General features: G+C 55.8%; 2 protein-coding genes across 2 annotated transcripts in view; one reads left to right on the plus strand and one right to left on the minus strand.

The window, feature by feature from the left end:
* The window catches only part of DEDD (death effector domain containing), a 36,442-nt gene extending 32,666 nt beyond the window's left edge, over positions 1-3,776 (plus strand). Inside the window, exon 5 of the mRNA XM_065420036.1 lies at positions 3,340-3,776. Within this exon, the coding sequence (XP_065276108.1) occupies positions 3,340-3,716 (377 nt within the window). The 3' untranslated portion in view covers positions 3,717-3,776. The remainder of the gene's footprint in view (positions 1-3,339) is intronic.
* A 4,288-nt stretch (positions 3,777-8,064) lies between these two features.
* Positions 8,065-13,864, minus strand: NIT1 (nitrilase 1). The gene is made up of 5 exons (XM_065420258.1): positions 13,619-13,864; positions 12,427-12,530; positions 10,555-10,688; positions 9,164-9,289; positions 8,065-8,873 (listed from the first exon to the last, which is right to left on the minus strand). The coding sequence occupies exons 1-5, from the start codon at positions 13,852-13,854 to the stop codon at positions 8,595-8,597; spliced, it is 879 nt and encodes a 292-aa protein (XP_065276330.1). The 5' UTR covers positions 13,855-13,864; the 3' UTR covers positions 8,065-8,594.
* Positions 13,865-14,949: the final 1,085 nt, after the last annotated feature.

Genomic DNA, 14,949 nt, shown 5'->3' on the forward strand with positions numbered 1-14,949 from the left:
TTCATATAGTCATCTCGCATGGCTGGCAAAAAGCTCTTCATCCCCACTTTACCCAAAGGCTCAGTGGTGGGGCAGGTTGGAAACAGAGTTCTATTATTTTTACTTTGCAGATAATCTAAATTAATACTAAGTTCCTTGAGGGGCGGGCGGGGGGTGGGGTGGCAGAATTGAACACCGTGCTGAGGTCTTGAAACATTTTTGGAGCATTTTGATTTCTGTATTTTCATCCACCAGCATCCAAAAGATGCAGAAATGCATTAGAACAGCCTGACAAAATTGTGCTTTGCTTCAGATCCGGAGTTCTGGCTCAGCCTGTTACAAGGTTAGCCACCTATTGGGATCTAGCCCAACCTGGAACTGGTCAAAACCTTTGTATTGTGATTTTGTTGATGGGGCAGAGGGGAGTAGGTTGGGGGTGGGCTTTTTTTTTTTTTTTTTTTTTTTTTTTTTTTTTGGACTAGTGAGTTAAATTTTATTCCCCTCCTTGTGTGAAGGGTGGGGCTGGCTGATCTTGTACCTGAGCTTGATAGTTTGGCCCCCATCTTCCAAAGGCTGCATTAGAAGAAATTTAAGAAAAATATCAACAGTCTGATTTAAACAACCCAAGCCCATTTTTGTGGGCGCAGCTGGATCATCAGCCTAGTTTGGCGGGGGGGGACAGGCGGGAATGAAACCTCAGACTATTGCCTCCTGCGGACGCCAGTTTAGGAGGAGAAAGAGAAAGTCCAAAGAATTAATTTAGTAAAACTAAATATTTCAATGGAATTCCTAGACCGGAAAGAATCCGTCGTGCAGATGCTCACAATTCAAACCCTTGAGGTCACAGGCACCTTAAGGGTATTGGACATCATAGGAGGAGCAGTTACGCTGATCAGCAGCTTGAGGTTGTGGAGGTTTTTAAACCTTACATCCTTGGAGGTTTTTAAAAACAGGTTAGACAAACACCTGACAGGGCTGGTCTCCTTTACTTGACTCTGCCCCATTGTGCAGGGAGGGCCCAAATGCCCTTTGGAGGTCCCCTCCAGCCCTGTTTCTAGGAGTCTCTAGCTGTCAAAGGGGCTAGATTATTTATTTTAAACAAATAATACATTGGGGACTAACATGACACTCGCCAACTGTCACTCTTCATTCTGCTTGTTATATCCCTTTTACCCAGCCTACCCACAATGGGGTCCTGGTCTGGCTTGGAGCCTATAGAAACCACTGGAATACAAATAATAGAGATGGTGAATCTCTGCCGGTGCAAGAAATCAACGTTTGTATAATCCCGGCCCCTCAAAAGGGTTTTTTAGTCTTGGTTTCAATGAGGAATCTCTCCAAGGGGTTGAGAAGCAGTGGAGGTCTTCATTGAGATGCTCAACGTTGTGTCCTGGGAGTTGGGTACTTACAGCATGGTCAAGTTTGGAAGCCTTGGCATTAGTAGACCCACTTCTTTACTCTGCTTCGTCGTGGGGATGACAGTCTCCTTGGAGATCAGTGAGTTGGGAGGGGCTCCTGGCCGTGAGGTCTGTCGCTTCAGCTCTTCACGAGGGGCTTGGAAAGGCTGCCTTCGATTGTGACAGCAGGACTCAATTCCAAACTTTCCCATTGAAAGTGAGGTGCAAAAACCAGTCAGCTGCTTTGATCCCCTCCGGATGACCCTGAACGGCCTTCTCCTCTATTGCCTGTGCAGAGAGCTAGCTTCTGTGATGAGTGAGATTGATTGATTGGTCATGACTTCCAGTTCCCTGGTGCTGTGGCATCTGGGCACGTGATTTTAAATGGCCCTCATGAGACAGCACCAATAGCACCCCCACCTGTACCATCCAAACCCACCTCCCAGCAGTGAGCCCAGCCTGGGCTCTGAAGGCACTGGTGGGCAGGCTGCCAAAAGGAGCTGGTTCCCCAGCCGGGGACCCTCTGCTGCCTCCACTCTTCAAGCATGATCACCATCTAGGGACTGTCAGCAGAATGACCTCTGCTGTTCGCAGCCATTAGCACTGCCTGGAGGAGAGGTGGTCCCTAGGCCAGGTGGGTCCCACACTGCCTGGGACTGGCACAGGAGAATGCGCTCCTGCCAGCGGGTGCCTCTAGATGGGAGCTTGTTGGGATACTCCCGCCTGGAGGGATTGATGGGTGAGGAGTGTGTCTGCAGGGAAAGACCTTGGCCTCTTAGCCACCCACAGATAAACCTGTTTGAGCCACCACTGCTACCTGCAAAGCCAAGAGCAGCCCAGAGTCCTGGCCTCTGGCAAGGGATGACTGTGTTTCTGCAACACATGGAGCAGGCAGAGACCCCATCGCTCCTCCCGCTGCCACCCCCCCTTCACCAGCCACATGGCTCCATTAGCCAGACTGAGGCAGCTTATTCCCAGCCATGTGCCTGTCTCGCCCGAGCCTGGAGGCTGCCGGACTCTGAGAGCTGTTACAGCTGGCCCAGACCCCTAACGTCCTCCCAGCAGCCTTCTCCATTTGTCGAACAGGAGTTGGGAGTGGAGGGCAGCAGCCACCCTCAGAGTTGGGCCCATGTTTTAATTCCCAAGAAAAAACTGGCCATGGTGCCTGCCGTGGAGGGAAAGCTCCTTGCGCTCGACTACAGCAAGGCCCGCTCAGTGCGCTCGTGATCACTTAGCGCCCCGAGCTGGCAGTCCCGCTGACCTGGTCTGTCTGGTGAGAGCGCAGTGTCCGTATGCCAGTGACGGGGCACAGGTTTGGATTGCACAGCTGATACAAATAGGCAGAAGGGGTTTGGGTGTTGGAGGAGACAGGCTGGCATCTCTGCAGCGCGCTGGGTGGTGATACTGAGCTGGGAATCGGAGCGCTCTGGACTGGGTTTTCGGAAGAGCTCAGCACCCACTTAGGCGCCTGTGGAGAAGGGCTCGTCCAGCAGCTCCTGCTCAGTGGGGATGCTGCTGGCAATGAGTGTAGGGCTGGGCACAAGGCACTGCCCTGTCAGCTGGAAACAGACCAGCTGTCATTGATATTTGTGACTGTTCATTGGCTCTTGGGTTTGGTGCTGGTTGCCATGACATCTAGGCACACAGCACACGGGAGAGGCAAGACTGGGTCCGATAGCCAGGACCTATGGTCCCGCCTCCCCACCCACCACCAGAGCCACCTCTCCACAGCCGGTGACACACATGGTGAAGTGGGGAAGGAGCAGTGAGGTGGGGGCTAGTGGCCACTCTTGGGTTCCAGTTTGAGCTCCACTGCTGGCGCTTGCCTGGGTTACATCCCTCCCCTCTGTGCCATCTGGACAGGGCAGCTACCCCTTCCCCGGGGCGCGGAGCGCTGGGATCCTCAGGCAGAGGGGGGTTGCAGTGAACTCGCTAACTGTCCTGCCCTGCCTTCCGCCCCCAGACATCCGCCTGCGAGTCCGAGCCGAGTACTGCCAGCACGAGACAGCGCTCCAGGGCAACGTCTTCTCCAACAAGCAGGATCCCCTGGAGCGGCAATTTGAGCGCTTCAACCAGGCCAACACCATCTTAAAATCCCGGGACTTGGGCTCTATCATCTGTGACATAAAATTCTCAGAGCTCACCTACCTCGACGCCTTCTGGCGCGACTACATAAACGGCTCGTTGCTGGAGGCCCTCAAGGGCGTCTTCATCACGGACTCGCTAAAGCAAGCCGTGGGCCATGAGGCCATCAAGCTGCTGGTCAACGTGGACGAGGAGGATTATGAGGTTGGGCGCCAGAAACTCCTGCGGAACTTGATGCTGCACACGGCCCCTTGACCCTCCCCCGGGCTTGGCCTTGGCTGCTCTTTGGGAGCCAATCGTTTCGTTTCGTTTTTTTAAAAAGGAAAAATCATTAAAAAACCCACCGACCCCCAGCAAACTCCTGCCAAGCGCTGTGTAACTGTAGGACCTGCCTGAGCGGCAGGAGTTAGCCAGCTCTCTGGTGGCCCCAGCCCGGCCAAGAGCCCATGATACCTGGGGCAACCCAAAGAGCAACTCCCCCTCTGCTCCGGGAGCCTGGCCGGAGGACGCCGAACCGCCCAGCGGTAGGAAGGGAGAGCTGCGGGCAGGAGCGCTGGGTGCTCACGCGTTCTGTCCTGTCCCCCCTCTGCCCCGGGTTCTCTTGTGCTGGTTTTTCTTTTATACGGTCTTCTTTTTAAAAAAAGGCAAAACTGTCTTGTGGGGCCGGGGCCCCGTGCGTGTGGGGGACGCAGGGCGGAGATGGGCCAGCGCGGTGGGGCTCTTGATTATTCACTTTAATAAAAATGAGCGAGCGCAGCGGGAGCTGTGTGCGTGTGGAATGAACAGCCTGTGGGGCTTGGGGCCTGTGGCATTAGCCTTCCATTGATGGGAGCCCGTTTCCACCAGTCCAGCTGGTGATCTTGCCGGGTGTGCCCTTAGCCGGTTTGGGTGTCTTTCCAGTGTGGGATGCTGGGAGGGAGGCTGAGCTAAGGTGACTGCTGGCGTGGCCCTGTGGCATCGTCTGCTCGAGGCCGGGCGGGCTTGTTTCAGGAGTAACAGCTGCACCAACGGAGCTCGTGCTGAGCTAACTGTGGGGTCAGTGTTCCCTTCTCCCAGCTCCCAGGCCTTTATCCCCTTCCCAACAATCCCTGACCCCAGAGAGGAAACCTGAGCAAGGGGCGCCCTGCCCTGCTGCTGTCTGATGCATAGAGCTGGTCCAGCCACAGCTGCTCTCTCCCCGGAGCTGAGAGATGCTTGCAGGCCCAACAGGAGAGTTCTGCACAGGGAGATGTGCATCCCCACTCCCTTTGCCTGCAGGGTGGGGGCGCAGGTGGGCAGGGCTGGGCTTTTGGGATGTTCCGGGGCAGTGTCACAGCAGCAGGGTCTGGGGTGGGGAGCGCCCAACTGGCCCATGTCACAGACAATGCTCCAATGTCTCCCTCTTGCTACTACCAGGTCAGGCTCAGTGGCGGTGCGGTGGGGTTGGCTGTGGGACGCAGGGGTGGGCTGGGCTGTGCAGTGGGGAGGGATGCAGTGGGGCAGGTTGCAGAGTAACGCTTTGGCACAGGGCCTGTTCCCAACTGGGAAGAAGGGGGCTCCTGTTTGACCCTACCCCATAATGGAAGGTTTGTGAGATTAATTTGTTCCCCCTGCCCAGATGTACAGGCTCCAGCTGGGAACCTAGAGGTGGGGGGAAATCCATCAGGGTGGTATTGCCGGTTTGCTCCCGGTCAGCTCCTTGGCGCTGGGTCGTCTGTCTGTTGCTGGCACTGGACATCCCCGGAGGAAGGAGCTGCTCCCAACAGGCGCGAGTAGGAGGTGCTGTCCTGTCTAGTTACAGCCTGGGGCCAGCAAACTGTTTGCAAAGCGCCTGGCACCTCGGGGCTGCTGTAATACAAACAGTCTCAGAACTGGCCCTCTGCCTGCCCCTCCCTTATGATCCCCACAGCTGAGAGAGCCCTCGCCCAGCATGGGGATTGAGCTGGATAAAGCAAGAACACGCTAGAGGCTGTGGTCTGAGCGCCTCCCCCCCGCACGCAGGACACCGGAGGCCACTGAGCGGGCTGGGGCCGGTGGCCGGCTTAGTTGCATATTTTAAATTTTGGGATGACTTGTTACCTTTTGGTAACAGGCCTCTGGGCTTGTTCCCTCCTCTCAAGCCCAGAACTTGGTGCCAGGACAGACAGAGCCAGTTACATGCCCACTTCGTAACATGATGTCCAGGCTCCATTGGGCCTGGGGCCAGACCTGGAGGCTGAGTGGGTTTGTCATTGAAATGGTCACGCTGAGTACCAATCTTCCAGGGGCAACGAGTGCATTTTAATTGGAAAATTCTCTTCCTCCCCAGTTCAACTCAAGTAGACACTCAAGGATTTAGGAGCCTCAAATCTAAAGCAGCTCCACAGAATTCCACACTGAGTTAAGGGAGAACAAATGGGGCTGAGGGTTATTTTTCTGGATTTGATTTTCTTCTTCCCACCCTCCCAAATCTCTGCTGAGCTGCAGGATGTTTTCCCTATCGGCCCAGATGCTCAAAGGTATGTAGGTGCCCAACTCCCAAGGGGAGATACGCACCTCAGTACTCTTGAGGATCTGTGCCTTGAAAGACTGTTGGAAGCCAGATCAGTGCACACGGGGTGGAGGAATGTTTGTTATGAATTGTTGCTGCCCTACCCAGGCATGGGCAGAGGGACAAGAAAGGGCGTTGTGCTTACCAAGTCCCCATCCAATGAAGATGGCATGTGATAGCCCTGCGGGCTGCAACCCTCATGCCTCAATGGGATTGTTTGGTGTGTGTGTGTGTTGATGCATTTTCTATCCACAGGTTGTCTCAGTTGAGAGCGTGTAGACCCCCTCCCCTCCCCACACACACCTCCCTCTTTAAGGACAATTCTGGCACAAACTGTGTAATTTCTGTGACTCTTCTGTATTTTTTAAACTTCCAATATAACAGTCATAATCCCCGTGTAGCTTTCAGTTTTCTTGAAATAAACATCTACTGCATCTCGTCGGCTTCCTTACTGCTCGGCTGCTGGGTCACGTACGTTCCCTTCCAGTTGTTTGGGGTGTTTTGTTTTGAAGTGTCTCATCTGGCCTCTGGTTTTCCATTTCCTTCCGGGGTGACCTTGAGCCCTGCAGAAGCACATCTGCCTGGGCAGGGTAACGTTTATCTTCTTTTTAAGATCCCAACTGGCCTGGCTCAGCTAAGCCCCAGAGCGACGTTAAGCTGCCGTGCTGGGCCACGGGTGTGCTTGGCTGCCCTCAGTGGGGGGCTGCTGTTCCCCCTCTTCGGTTTGGTAAAGGTGCAATCCTCCTTATTGTCATAGCTGCACTTCAATTAAAGATGCTGTGCTGGGGAAAAGGAGCCCTGAGTAGCAGGGGCCCTGTGGGTTGCATGGCTAGAGAATGCCCCTCTTCACTGCTGAATTCAGTGCCAGAACCATCTAGCAACGTCTACCTGAGTCTGCAGCCAGCAGCCAGCCTGAACCACTAGCTCCCCCAGGCATGAACTGCCCCACTGGATTTAAATCAGCCTGTAGATGATGTAAGTGGGGCCTTGATTAATTGCACTGGCTCAGCAAATAGACCTAGCTAGGTTAGGGCTGGACCCTCTTTCTCCCCCTCCCCCCATACAACTCACAATTCTCTATTATGACTTAACTGAACCCTCCTGCTCTTCCTGTGAGGAAATCCAGCCTTGGCCCTGGTTTCTAGATGCAAACTCGAGGGCCACTGCAAAAGTACTGTCCCAAAGGTCTCACTCTGGGTGCACCTGCCTGAACAGACAGGCTCCCTGGAGGTAACATAAAAGAGGCCAGGAAAGTCATTACCAGCTGGGAATATAAGGCAGGATTCCTGCTCTAACCACTTGAGAGACAGTCCCTTTACTGGGGCAGGGAACATATTTCCTGCTAAACTGTTGGTCTTTGGGCCTTGCTCTCCATAGGGCCAGTGGGATTGGAGGAGAAAGTGACACACACGAAAGCCAGTAGCTTAGATGCAAGGCAGAGCTACCGCAAAGCACTGGGATGGGGAGGGGAGATAATGGCAGGCAGGGGGCCCTGAGCCTGGGGGAGAGGTATAGCGGGAAGATTATCCAGTTCTCCTGCTTCACACCAGGGTTGTGGCCAGCATTTAGCCCTCTAGGCTGCCCATTACTTCAATTACTAAGTGTCATTTGTCCTTTCACCAGCTGCCTAGGTGTCATGCTAACATGGAGCTTTTCACCTAAAGATCTTGGAGCATGTGAGTGTCATAGGACAATGGGGAAACTGAGGAAAGGACCTGTCCAAGGTCTCAGAGCCATGTTGTAGGGGCTATAACCAAGGTGCAGTTCCCTGCTCCAGGACCCCATGAACTCTAAAGGTGAAGTAGCCCAGGCCAATCCATCCCTTGCTGAGGCCCAAGGGGGGAAATCAGGCCCACCCTATATGCTCAGAAGTAGCAGTGACTTTGCACTCTTAGAACTTCCTAACTAGTTATAAATGACAGGGGAACTGCTCAGGGTGGAGAGCATCTCTGGATGCTGGGTGGAGAGCAAAACTGGCCATGGGGCTCTTCCCACCCCCCTGCTGCGAAATGGAGGCCCCACCCCACCCCACCCCAGGCAGGGGGGTGGGAAGAGCCCCATGGCCAGTTTTAGGGCAGGGAAGTAGTGCTAAGGGCAGCAGGCAGGACCCCTCAGGAGCTGGTACACTCGAGCGGTTGCTGAGAGGGGAACTGAGCTGTGACAAAAAGCTCAGCCTCAGGAACCTCTCCGCTGAGCCGGGGTTACCAGCAGCTGCCTCACTTCCGCTTCCTCCCTCTACCTGCTCAGCCGCGGGAGCCCACTGCGAACGCTCCTTCCACGGGGTGGCTGCCTGGGGGCCGACGGTCACGGCTGCCTGGAGAAGCCGGAGGCTCAGCGGGAGCTGCTCCCTTCACCCCTGGGAAATGCTCTGTTTTCGCTAGGGCCTGGAGCAGGAATTGTGCTGCAGTTCCATGCTGTCCCCCAGAGGGCGCCTCTGCTCAGCACACCCTGGAGAGCCCTCTGGCCAGCTCAGCCAGTCATCCTATTGCTAAATGAATCAGTGACTGATCACTGGGTCCGTGTGGGGTGGGGAGGTGATATCGGGAGGGGTCTCTGCTCCCTGATCACGGAGCGTTGCAGGGCTTGGCTGGCAGTGGTGGATTTTCCAGGGTGGGGAGAGCCCCTCAGGGAGGCGGGGGTTTCTTCAGCATAGTGACCCTGCCGTACAGATCGGCCCGCCGGTGGGTGCAGACCGGCATCTCCCGGCGGATGCGGCGCAGGTAGCCCAGGTCGATCTCCGCGTAGCACAGGCCCGGCCCCTCCTGGCACTGGGCGATCACGGAGCCCCAGGGGTCCACCACCATGGCGTGGCCGTAGGAGGTGCGGCGCTCGTGGTTCTTCCCGGTCTGAGCTGCTGCCACCACGTAGCACTGGGTCTCGATGGCGCGGGCTCGCAGCAGCACCTGAGCAGGGCGGACAAAGGGGCAGGGCTGCTCACCACGGATGCTCCCCGCCAAGCTCCAACCCAGCCAACCCCCCTGGGCTAGTTCTGGGCTATTGGCAGGAGGCTCTGAGCCCAGGCTTCCCCCATATCATCCCACCAGCGGGTCTCAGCTGGACGTGTTGCCTGACACTTCTTCTAATGGTCAGGAGCAGTTCTAATGGCTATGTGCGCACATGTCTGCACACCCACTAGAGTGCGCCGTGGTCTCATATACACAGGCTCTGCATTGCCCGTCACAGCTGGACTCACCTCCCAGTGGGCGGAGCCTGTGGTCACCGTGAAGGCTGATGGGTAGGTGAGAATCTCTGCCCCCTCCTGGGTTAGCGCCAGAGAGATTTCTGGGAAACGCAGGTCATAGCAGATGGCAAGGCCAACCTGGAGGAGGAAGAGGGGTTCTCTGAGCCGGCGAATGACACAGATCCCCATGGGTGCTGCTAGTGATGGGCCTCAACCAAGCAAGGGCCGCAGCTGCCCTAGGCTCCAGAATTCACCCCCAGGGCAGCTCCGGCCCTGTCTGCACAACAGCTGCCACCAAAGTGGGGGAGGGATCCGAGGGCCTGATTGTGCCTGCTTCAATGGAAACCCAGAGGTCAATCAGCATGTTCAGCATGGGCCACCTCATTGCAAGGAAGGCCTGGCACAGGGAGGGCAGGGAACCATGGGAGGAGAGAGTGACTAGGGCTATTTCACTGGAGAGAAGGCCAACTGGGCTCCCATTTACCCTGTGCCCAAACACCCAGGGGCGCTAGATGCATTGTACAGGCCACCCATGGAAAGCTGCAAGAATGACCCACGGAACTCACTGCTGCAGGATTTCACTGCAGCAGACATTGGCAGGGATCAGTCAGGGGATGGGAGCCAGGATGACACCTACACTGATACTAGCAGGAATCAGAATGACGTGGGCCATCGGTCCTCATGCTCCAGGGGTCACTGGGGGCCAGGCATAAAGCCTCACTGCACACCAGGGTGCATCATGGTCACTGTTGGGGGAGGGGTTGGGCATGCTGCCCCAGTGGTCTGTCATGCGTTAGTGAAATCAGGGAACTGGTCCTGATACCACCACTGCATCTGGAAGCGGTTACCTGTACCAAATATGGTGACGCCAGCCAAATAATCAGCCCAGTGAGACGCCTTCCCTCCCCCCCAGCTGTGGCAGGGAATCAAGGAAGTCAGCACAGGTTACTGGGGCTCCCGGTTGGGCCTAGGGCTCCCCCAGCCCCCGTTTGCAAGAGCACTCTTCTCCCCCCCCCCCCCCCCCCACTTTGAACTCTCATTTTCCATGAAACAATCCTACCTGGGGCAGGCAGTGGCCAGGGGCCCTGAGCAATGACCCAGCCAGGCCCCAACTCCCAACGGAAACATTTCTGAATTCTCAGAAATCCTCACCAGAGGGGAAACCTGTCTCCAGCCCAGCCTGAGCTGCCCAGAGGAAGGGGAGATGCTGAGGGCTGTCTCGGCAGCCATAAGGGCTCAGGCTCAGTGGCTGCAAGAGCCCTGCTCTGCTCTCAGCTAAGTCCAGAGTCACCCCCGCTGTCGGCGCCGTCGCTCCAGATCGACAGCACGGGGCTTGGCCTGAGAGTCTCAGATCTTGGCTCACCCTGCCCAGCGCCCCCTCCCTACCGCACCCGGGCTCCTACCTTCCCAGCAGGGGTGCTGACGGGCGGCACAATCTCAGGCCCGGGGTTGGTGAACTTGCTCTCCTTCATAGACACTCGCCCTTCCAGCTCCACGTCGCAGAGGTGGGTCTTCCTGTACGTGGCCACGACGTGCCCTGGGGACGAGGGGGAGAGGAGACTGCAGGCAGCATGGGCATTCCCCCGCCTCTAGGAGAAGGGGGGTCAGGGGAAAGGGCCAACACCCCATGCTCTGCGGCGCTGGCCAGATGAGATCTCCAAGTGCTTTGCAACCCCACCACTGACTCCTCCCCACAGCCTCTAGGAGGTGGGTCAGCAGCATTGTCCCCATTGGAGGCAAGGGGAAGGGACGTCCCCAGCAAAGGACAGAGCTGGGGATAAAACCCAGGAGTCCTGACTCCCACACTGCCTCCTTCTTCCCAGCTTGGATGAATCGGGGATCTGGTTCATGCCCTGGCCCCGAGCTGCCAGCATGTGTGTGATGCTGTCTAAAGGGGAAGGTGACAGTCTATACTAATATGGTCACCACTTTTACAGAAGTGTGATAAATCTTGTTCAAAGTATGTATTGTGAGGGATCATTGGAAAAGTTGTAAGCCGCTGAGTATTAGTATCCTGTTATAATGTGTGTATTGACACTGTGTGTGGAGTTATGAAATTCTGGTATATGTTTGTAACTCAAACATGTTGTATATCTGAGAAACGCCCACAGGCTGGCTCTTCAGGTATAACAAAAGAACTGTAAATAGGGGCCTCTGCATGTTGCCCCAAAGATCCCTCAGACTGCATGTGCACAGGAGGTGCCAGCAAAATTTGTAGTTCACATCCAGGACTGATGGCAAAGAACGTACGCCGTGGAACTGTCTGACTCATGACACAGCCAGGATTTTTCCTGCAAAGGCTCAAAATATAAAGAGGAGACCAAAGGCCCCTCACCACCTCTTTCCTACCTCATCTCAGGCCTGGTGAATTCTAACTGGGGAAATTTCAAATAAATGGACTGAGGTCCCCAAAACTATTTGGCCAACCCAGGGAGACTTATAGATAACTAGCAGATTTAACATCCTGCTATCATTTTGTATAACATAGTTTGATCCAACTTTTATTTGCTTTGGCCTTTTAGTAACTCTCATTCCTTTTTCTTAGTTCATAAATCTTTCGTTAGTTTACTAAAGGATTGGCTGCAGTGTTGTCTTTGGTTTAAGGTCCTGAGCATCCACTGATCTGTTTTAATAACCTTTCCTCACAGAAGTCTAGTCTGCCTGGGTGGCGATATAGGCTGGAATGTCTAAGGGGACTGTCTGCGGCTCCGGGTTAAGCTAGTATGGCGATCCAAAAAAAAACGAGGAGTCCTTGTGGCACCTTAGAGACTAACAAATTTATTTGGGCATAAGCTTTCGTGGGCTACAACCCACTTCATCGGATGCATGCAGTGGAAAATACAGTAGGAAGATATTTATACATAGAGAACTGCATGCATCCGATGAAGTGGGTTTTAGCCCACGAAAGCTTATGCCCAAATACATTTGTTAGTCTCTAAGGTGCCACAAGGACTCCTCGGTTTTTTTGCTGATACAGACTAACACGGCTACCCCTCTGAAACCTATGGCGATGCAGGAACACACATTTGTTACAGCTCTGGTTAAATCTAATTCTAGACTATACCCCGAGTGTGGGAGCATCCACCTAGTTTTTGACAGTCTGACCTGAGATTGGCCCTCTCAGCTGTGCCCATACCAGGCACGGCGACAACAGGCAGAGAGCAGTGACCCCTTCACATCCATCAGTTATCCCACAATGGCAGGGGCTCGGAGCCAGGGCAGTGCCAGGAGATTTCCCTGCAGGGAGGGGCCGGCGCGGCACCCGACGCTCTCACCTGTGGGGTCCAGGAGCAGGTGAGAGTTATAAATCCTCCGGGTGCTGGCCCAGTCCTCGCCTCTCTCGTGGAAGCCACCCAGAGACAGCCACACTCCACACTCCCTGCCAGGCAGAGATGCACCCGCGTTACACAGGAGCTTGGTCTGGGCCCTCACTGCCCCCCACATGCCCAAGCAATGGCTCTGGAGCCTGACAGCCTCAACCCCCAGAAGTGGGTATTCACCCACGAAAGCTCATGCTCCAATACGTCTGTTAGACTATAAGGTGCCACAGGACTCTCTGCTGCTTTTACAGATCCAGACTAACACGGCTACCCCTTTGATATTCAACCCCCAGAGCGGCTGCAGCCCAGGGCAAGCTTCCCTCGCACACTTCCCTGCTTGCACGCACCCGCCCTGCCAAGGCCCCATCAGCGGATAGCGCTGGTTCCATAGCTCACTCAGCGCTTGGCCCGTCTGCCGGCTACTGCCAGCCACGTCTGTCCAACAGGAACAGGACTGAACCCCGCCCAGCAGACGGGATGGGGACAGTGCCCGAACCAGCAGCCAGAGCAGACGGGCACCACAGCCTGTCCAACGAGAGCAGCTGTGGTCCACGCTGCCATTTAGAGAGATGCTGTCGAGGCTGGGAGGCCTGCGGTGAACCCTAACCAGCTTCGCTTTGCTGCCTCTCCTGCCATCCCCTGCCCACCCAGCCTGGGAAGGGACCACAAGCCCCATCAGCCCCGCCAGGGCCCTTCCAAATGGGGTTCTGGTCACGTTCAACCTCTCCCCCTTGAGGGTCTGACCCTTCAGAGATCTGGCACTACCTAGGGTAGTTCATTCCTGCTCCCTCCCATCACCCGGGTCCCACACCGAGTCCCTTGCTTCCAGAGCGATTATGACAGAGAGAAGGGAGTTTAGGAACAATGGGGAAAGATTCAAAGCGAGGGGAGCAAGCTCCAGCCAGACGAGGGATAGACAGGGCGGTACACGGGGATGGAATAGTGAGAACAGGGCGAAACGAAGCGCGGGATCACCGTTTGGCTGGAAAGCAGAGTACAGCCGTGGGGCAGCTCCCCAGGGATGGGGCAGGAGCCCCATCACGCAGGCCATTTGAACAAGGCCGGGCTAAGCAAGTGGGCCCAATCCTGCCCTGGCAGAGATCTCGCAGCGCCGCCTGTGCTGCTCTTCCGTCGTACAGAACCGTACCTGGCCAGGCCAGCGTAGCGCTGAATCTGGGCCCCCTCCAGGCTCTCGGCCAGGCTCAGGGTCTCTTGCATGTCGCTGCCGATGAAGTCGAAGGCCTCGGGGAGGAAGACGATGCAGGCGCCACGGTGCGCTGCCTCCTGGATGAGCTGTGAGCAGCTGGCGAAGTTCTGCTCCTTGTCGGGCGTGGAGGTGAGCTGGCACACGGCGATGAGGGGCTTCAGCGCAATGGCAGCCATGATGCCAGGCTGCCAAGGGGCACAGGACAGCAGGGCAGGGCTGGGGGCCAGGAACAAGAGGAGAGTGGAACAGACTGATCGAGGAGAGGCAGACGGCTGCAGCTTCTGGGCTCCAGCCCAGCTTTCTATGGTCCCGGTAGGGATGCCGTGTTGTAAAGGGTCCTTCCAGAGACGGCCTTGGACAGGACGCCTATGCATAGGCCTTAGAGAATCAGGCATCAGCTTCCTCCAACCCTCCCCAGGTGCCCAACTCCCCACAACCCTGCCCATCGTACCTGCGGCTGGCTGTGCAGGATGGGATCCTTCGCAGCTGCCTCCCGGGAGCCTGGCGAAAGGCCCGGTGCAGCGGGCACAGGTGGGTCTGGATCACTGCTCTCAGCCTGGGGGATGCGCAGGGAAAGGGGGGTTAACGATTCTGTTCAACCGCTGCAGCGAGAGGCCCAGACCAACCCCACTCCTCGGAGGCCTGATGCTGCCTGCTGATGGCGGCCTGGGGTGATGGGTGGGGGGGGGGGGGGGGTTTAAAAGAAGATCAGTGTCTCCCTTTTCAATAGAAAATAAATAAATAATAATAAATAATAATAATAATAATAATGGGAAATAGGAATAGCCCAGTGCTGACAAAGAACCCTACCACAACACACCAGCACAGAGCTCAGGAACAATCCTACCACAACATACGAGCACAGCCAGTCCAGCGCTCATGAACAACCCTACCATAACAAACCAGCCTGGTGTTCAGGAACAACCCTACCACAACACACCAGCACAGTGCTGAGGAACAACCCTACCACAACGAACAAGCATGGTGCTCAGAAACAACCCTACCACCACAAACCAACCTGGCCAGCCCAGCACTCGTGAGCAACCCTACCACAACACACCAGCCTGGCCAGCCCAATGCTTGATTTAGTTGGGGATTGGTCCTGCTTTGAGCAGGGGGTTGGACTAGATGACCTCCTGAGGTCCCTTCCAACCCTGATCGTCTATGATTCTATGCTCATGAACAACCCTACCACAACACACCAGCCCGGCACTCAGCATCACAGCTTGGCACAGTCCTTGAGAAGCTTTCCAAAATACCTGTGCCAACAA

Source organism: Emys orbicularis, chromosome 20 (assembly GCF_028017835.1).
Source record: "Emys orbicularis isolate rEmyOrb1 chromosome 20, rEmyOrb1.hap1, whole genome shotgun sequence".
Classification (NCBI taxonomy): Eukaryota; Metazoa; Chordata; order Testudines; family Emydidae; genus Emys; species Emys orbicularis.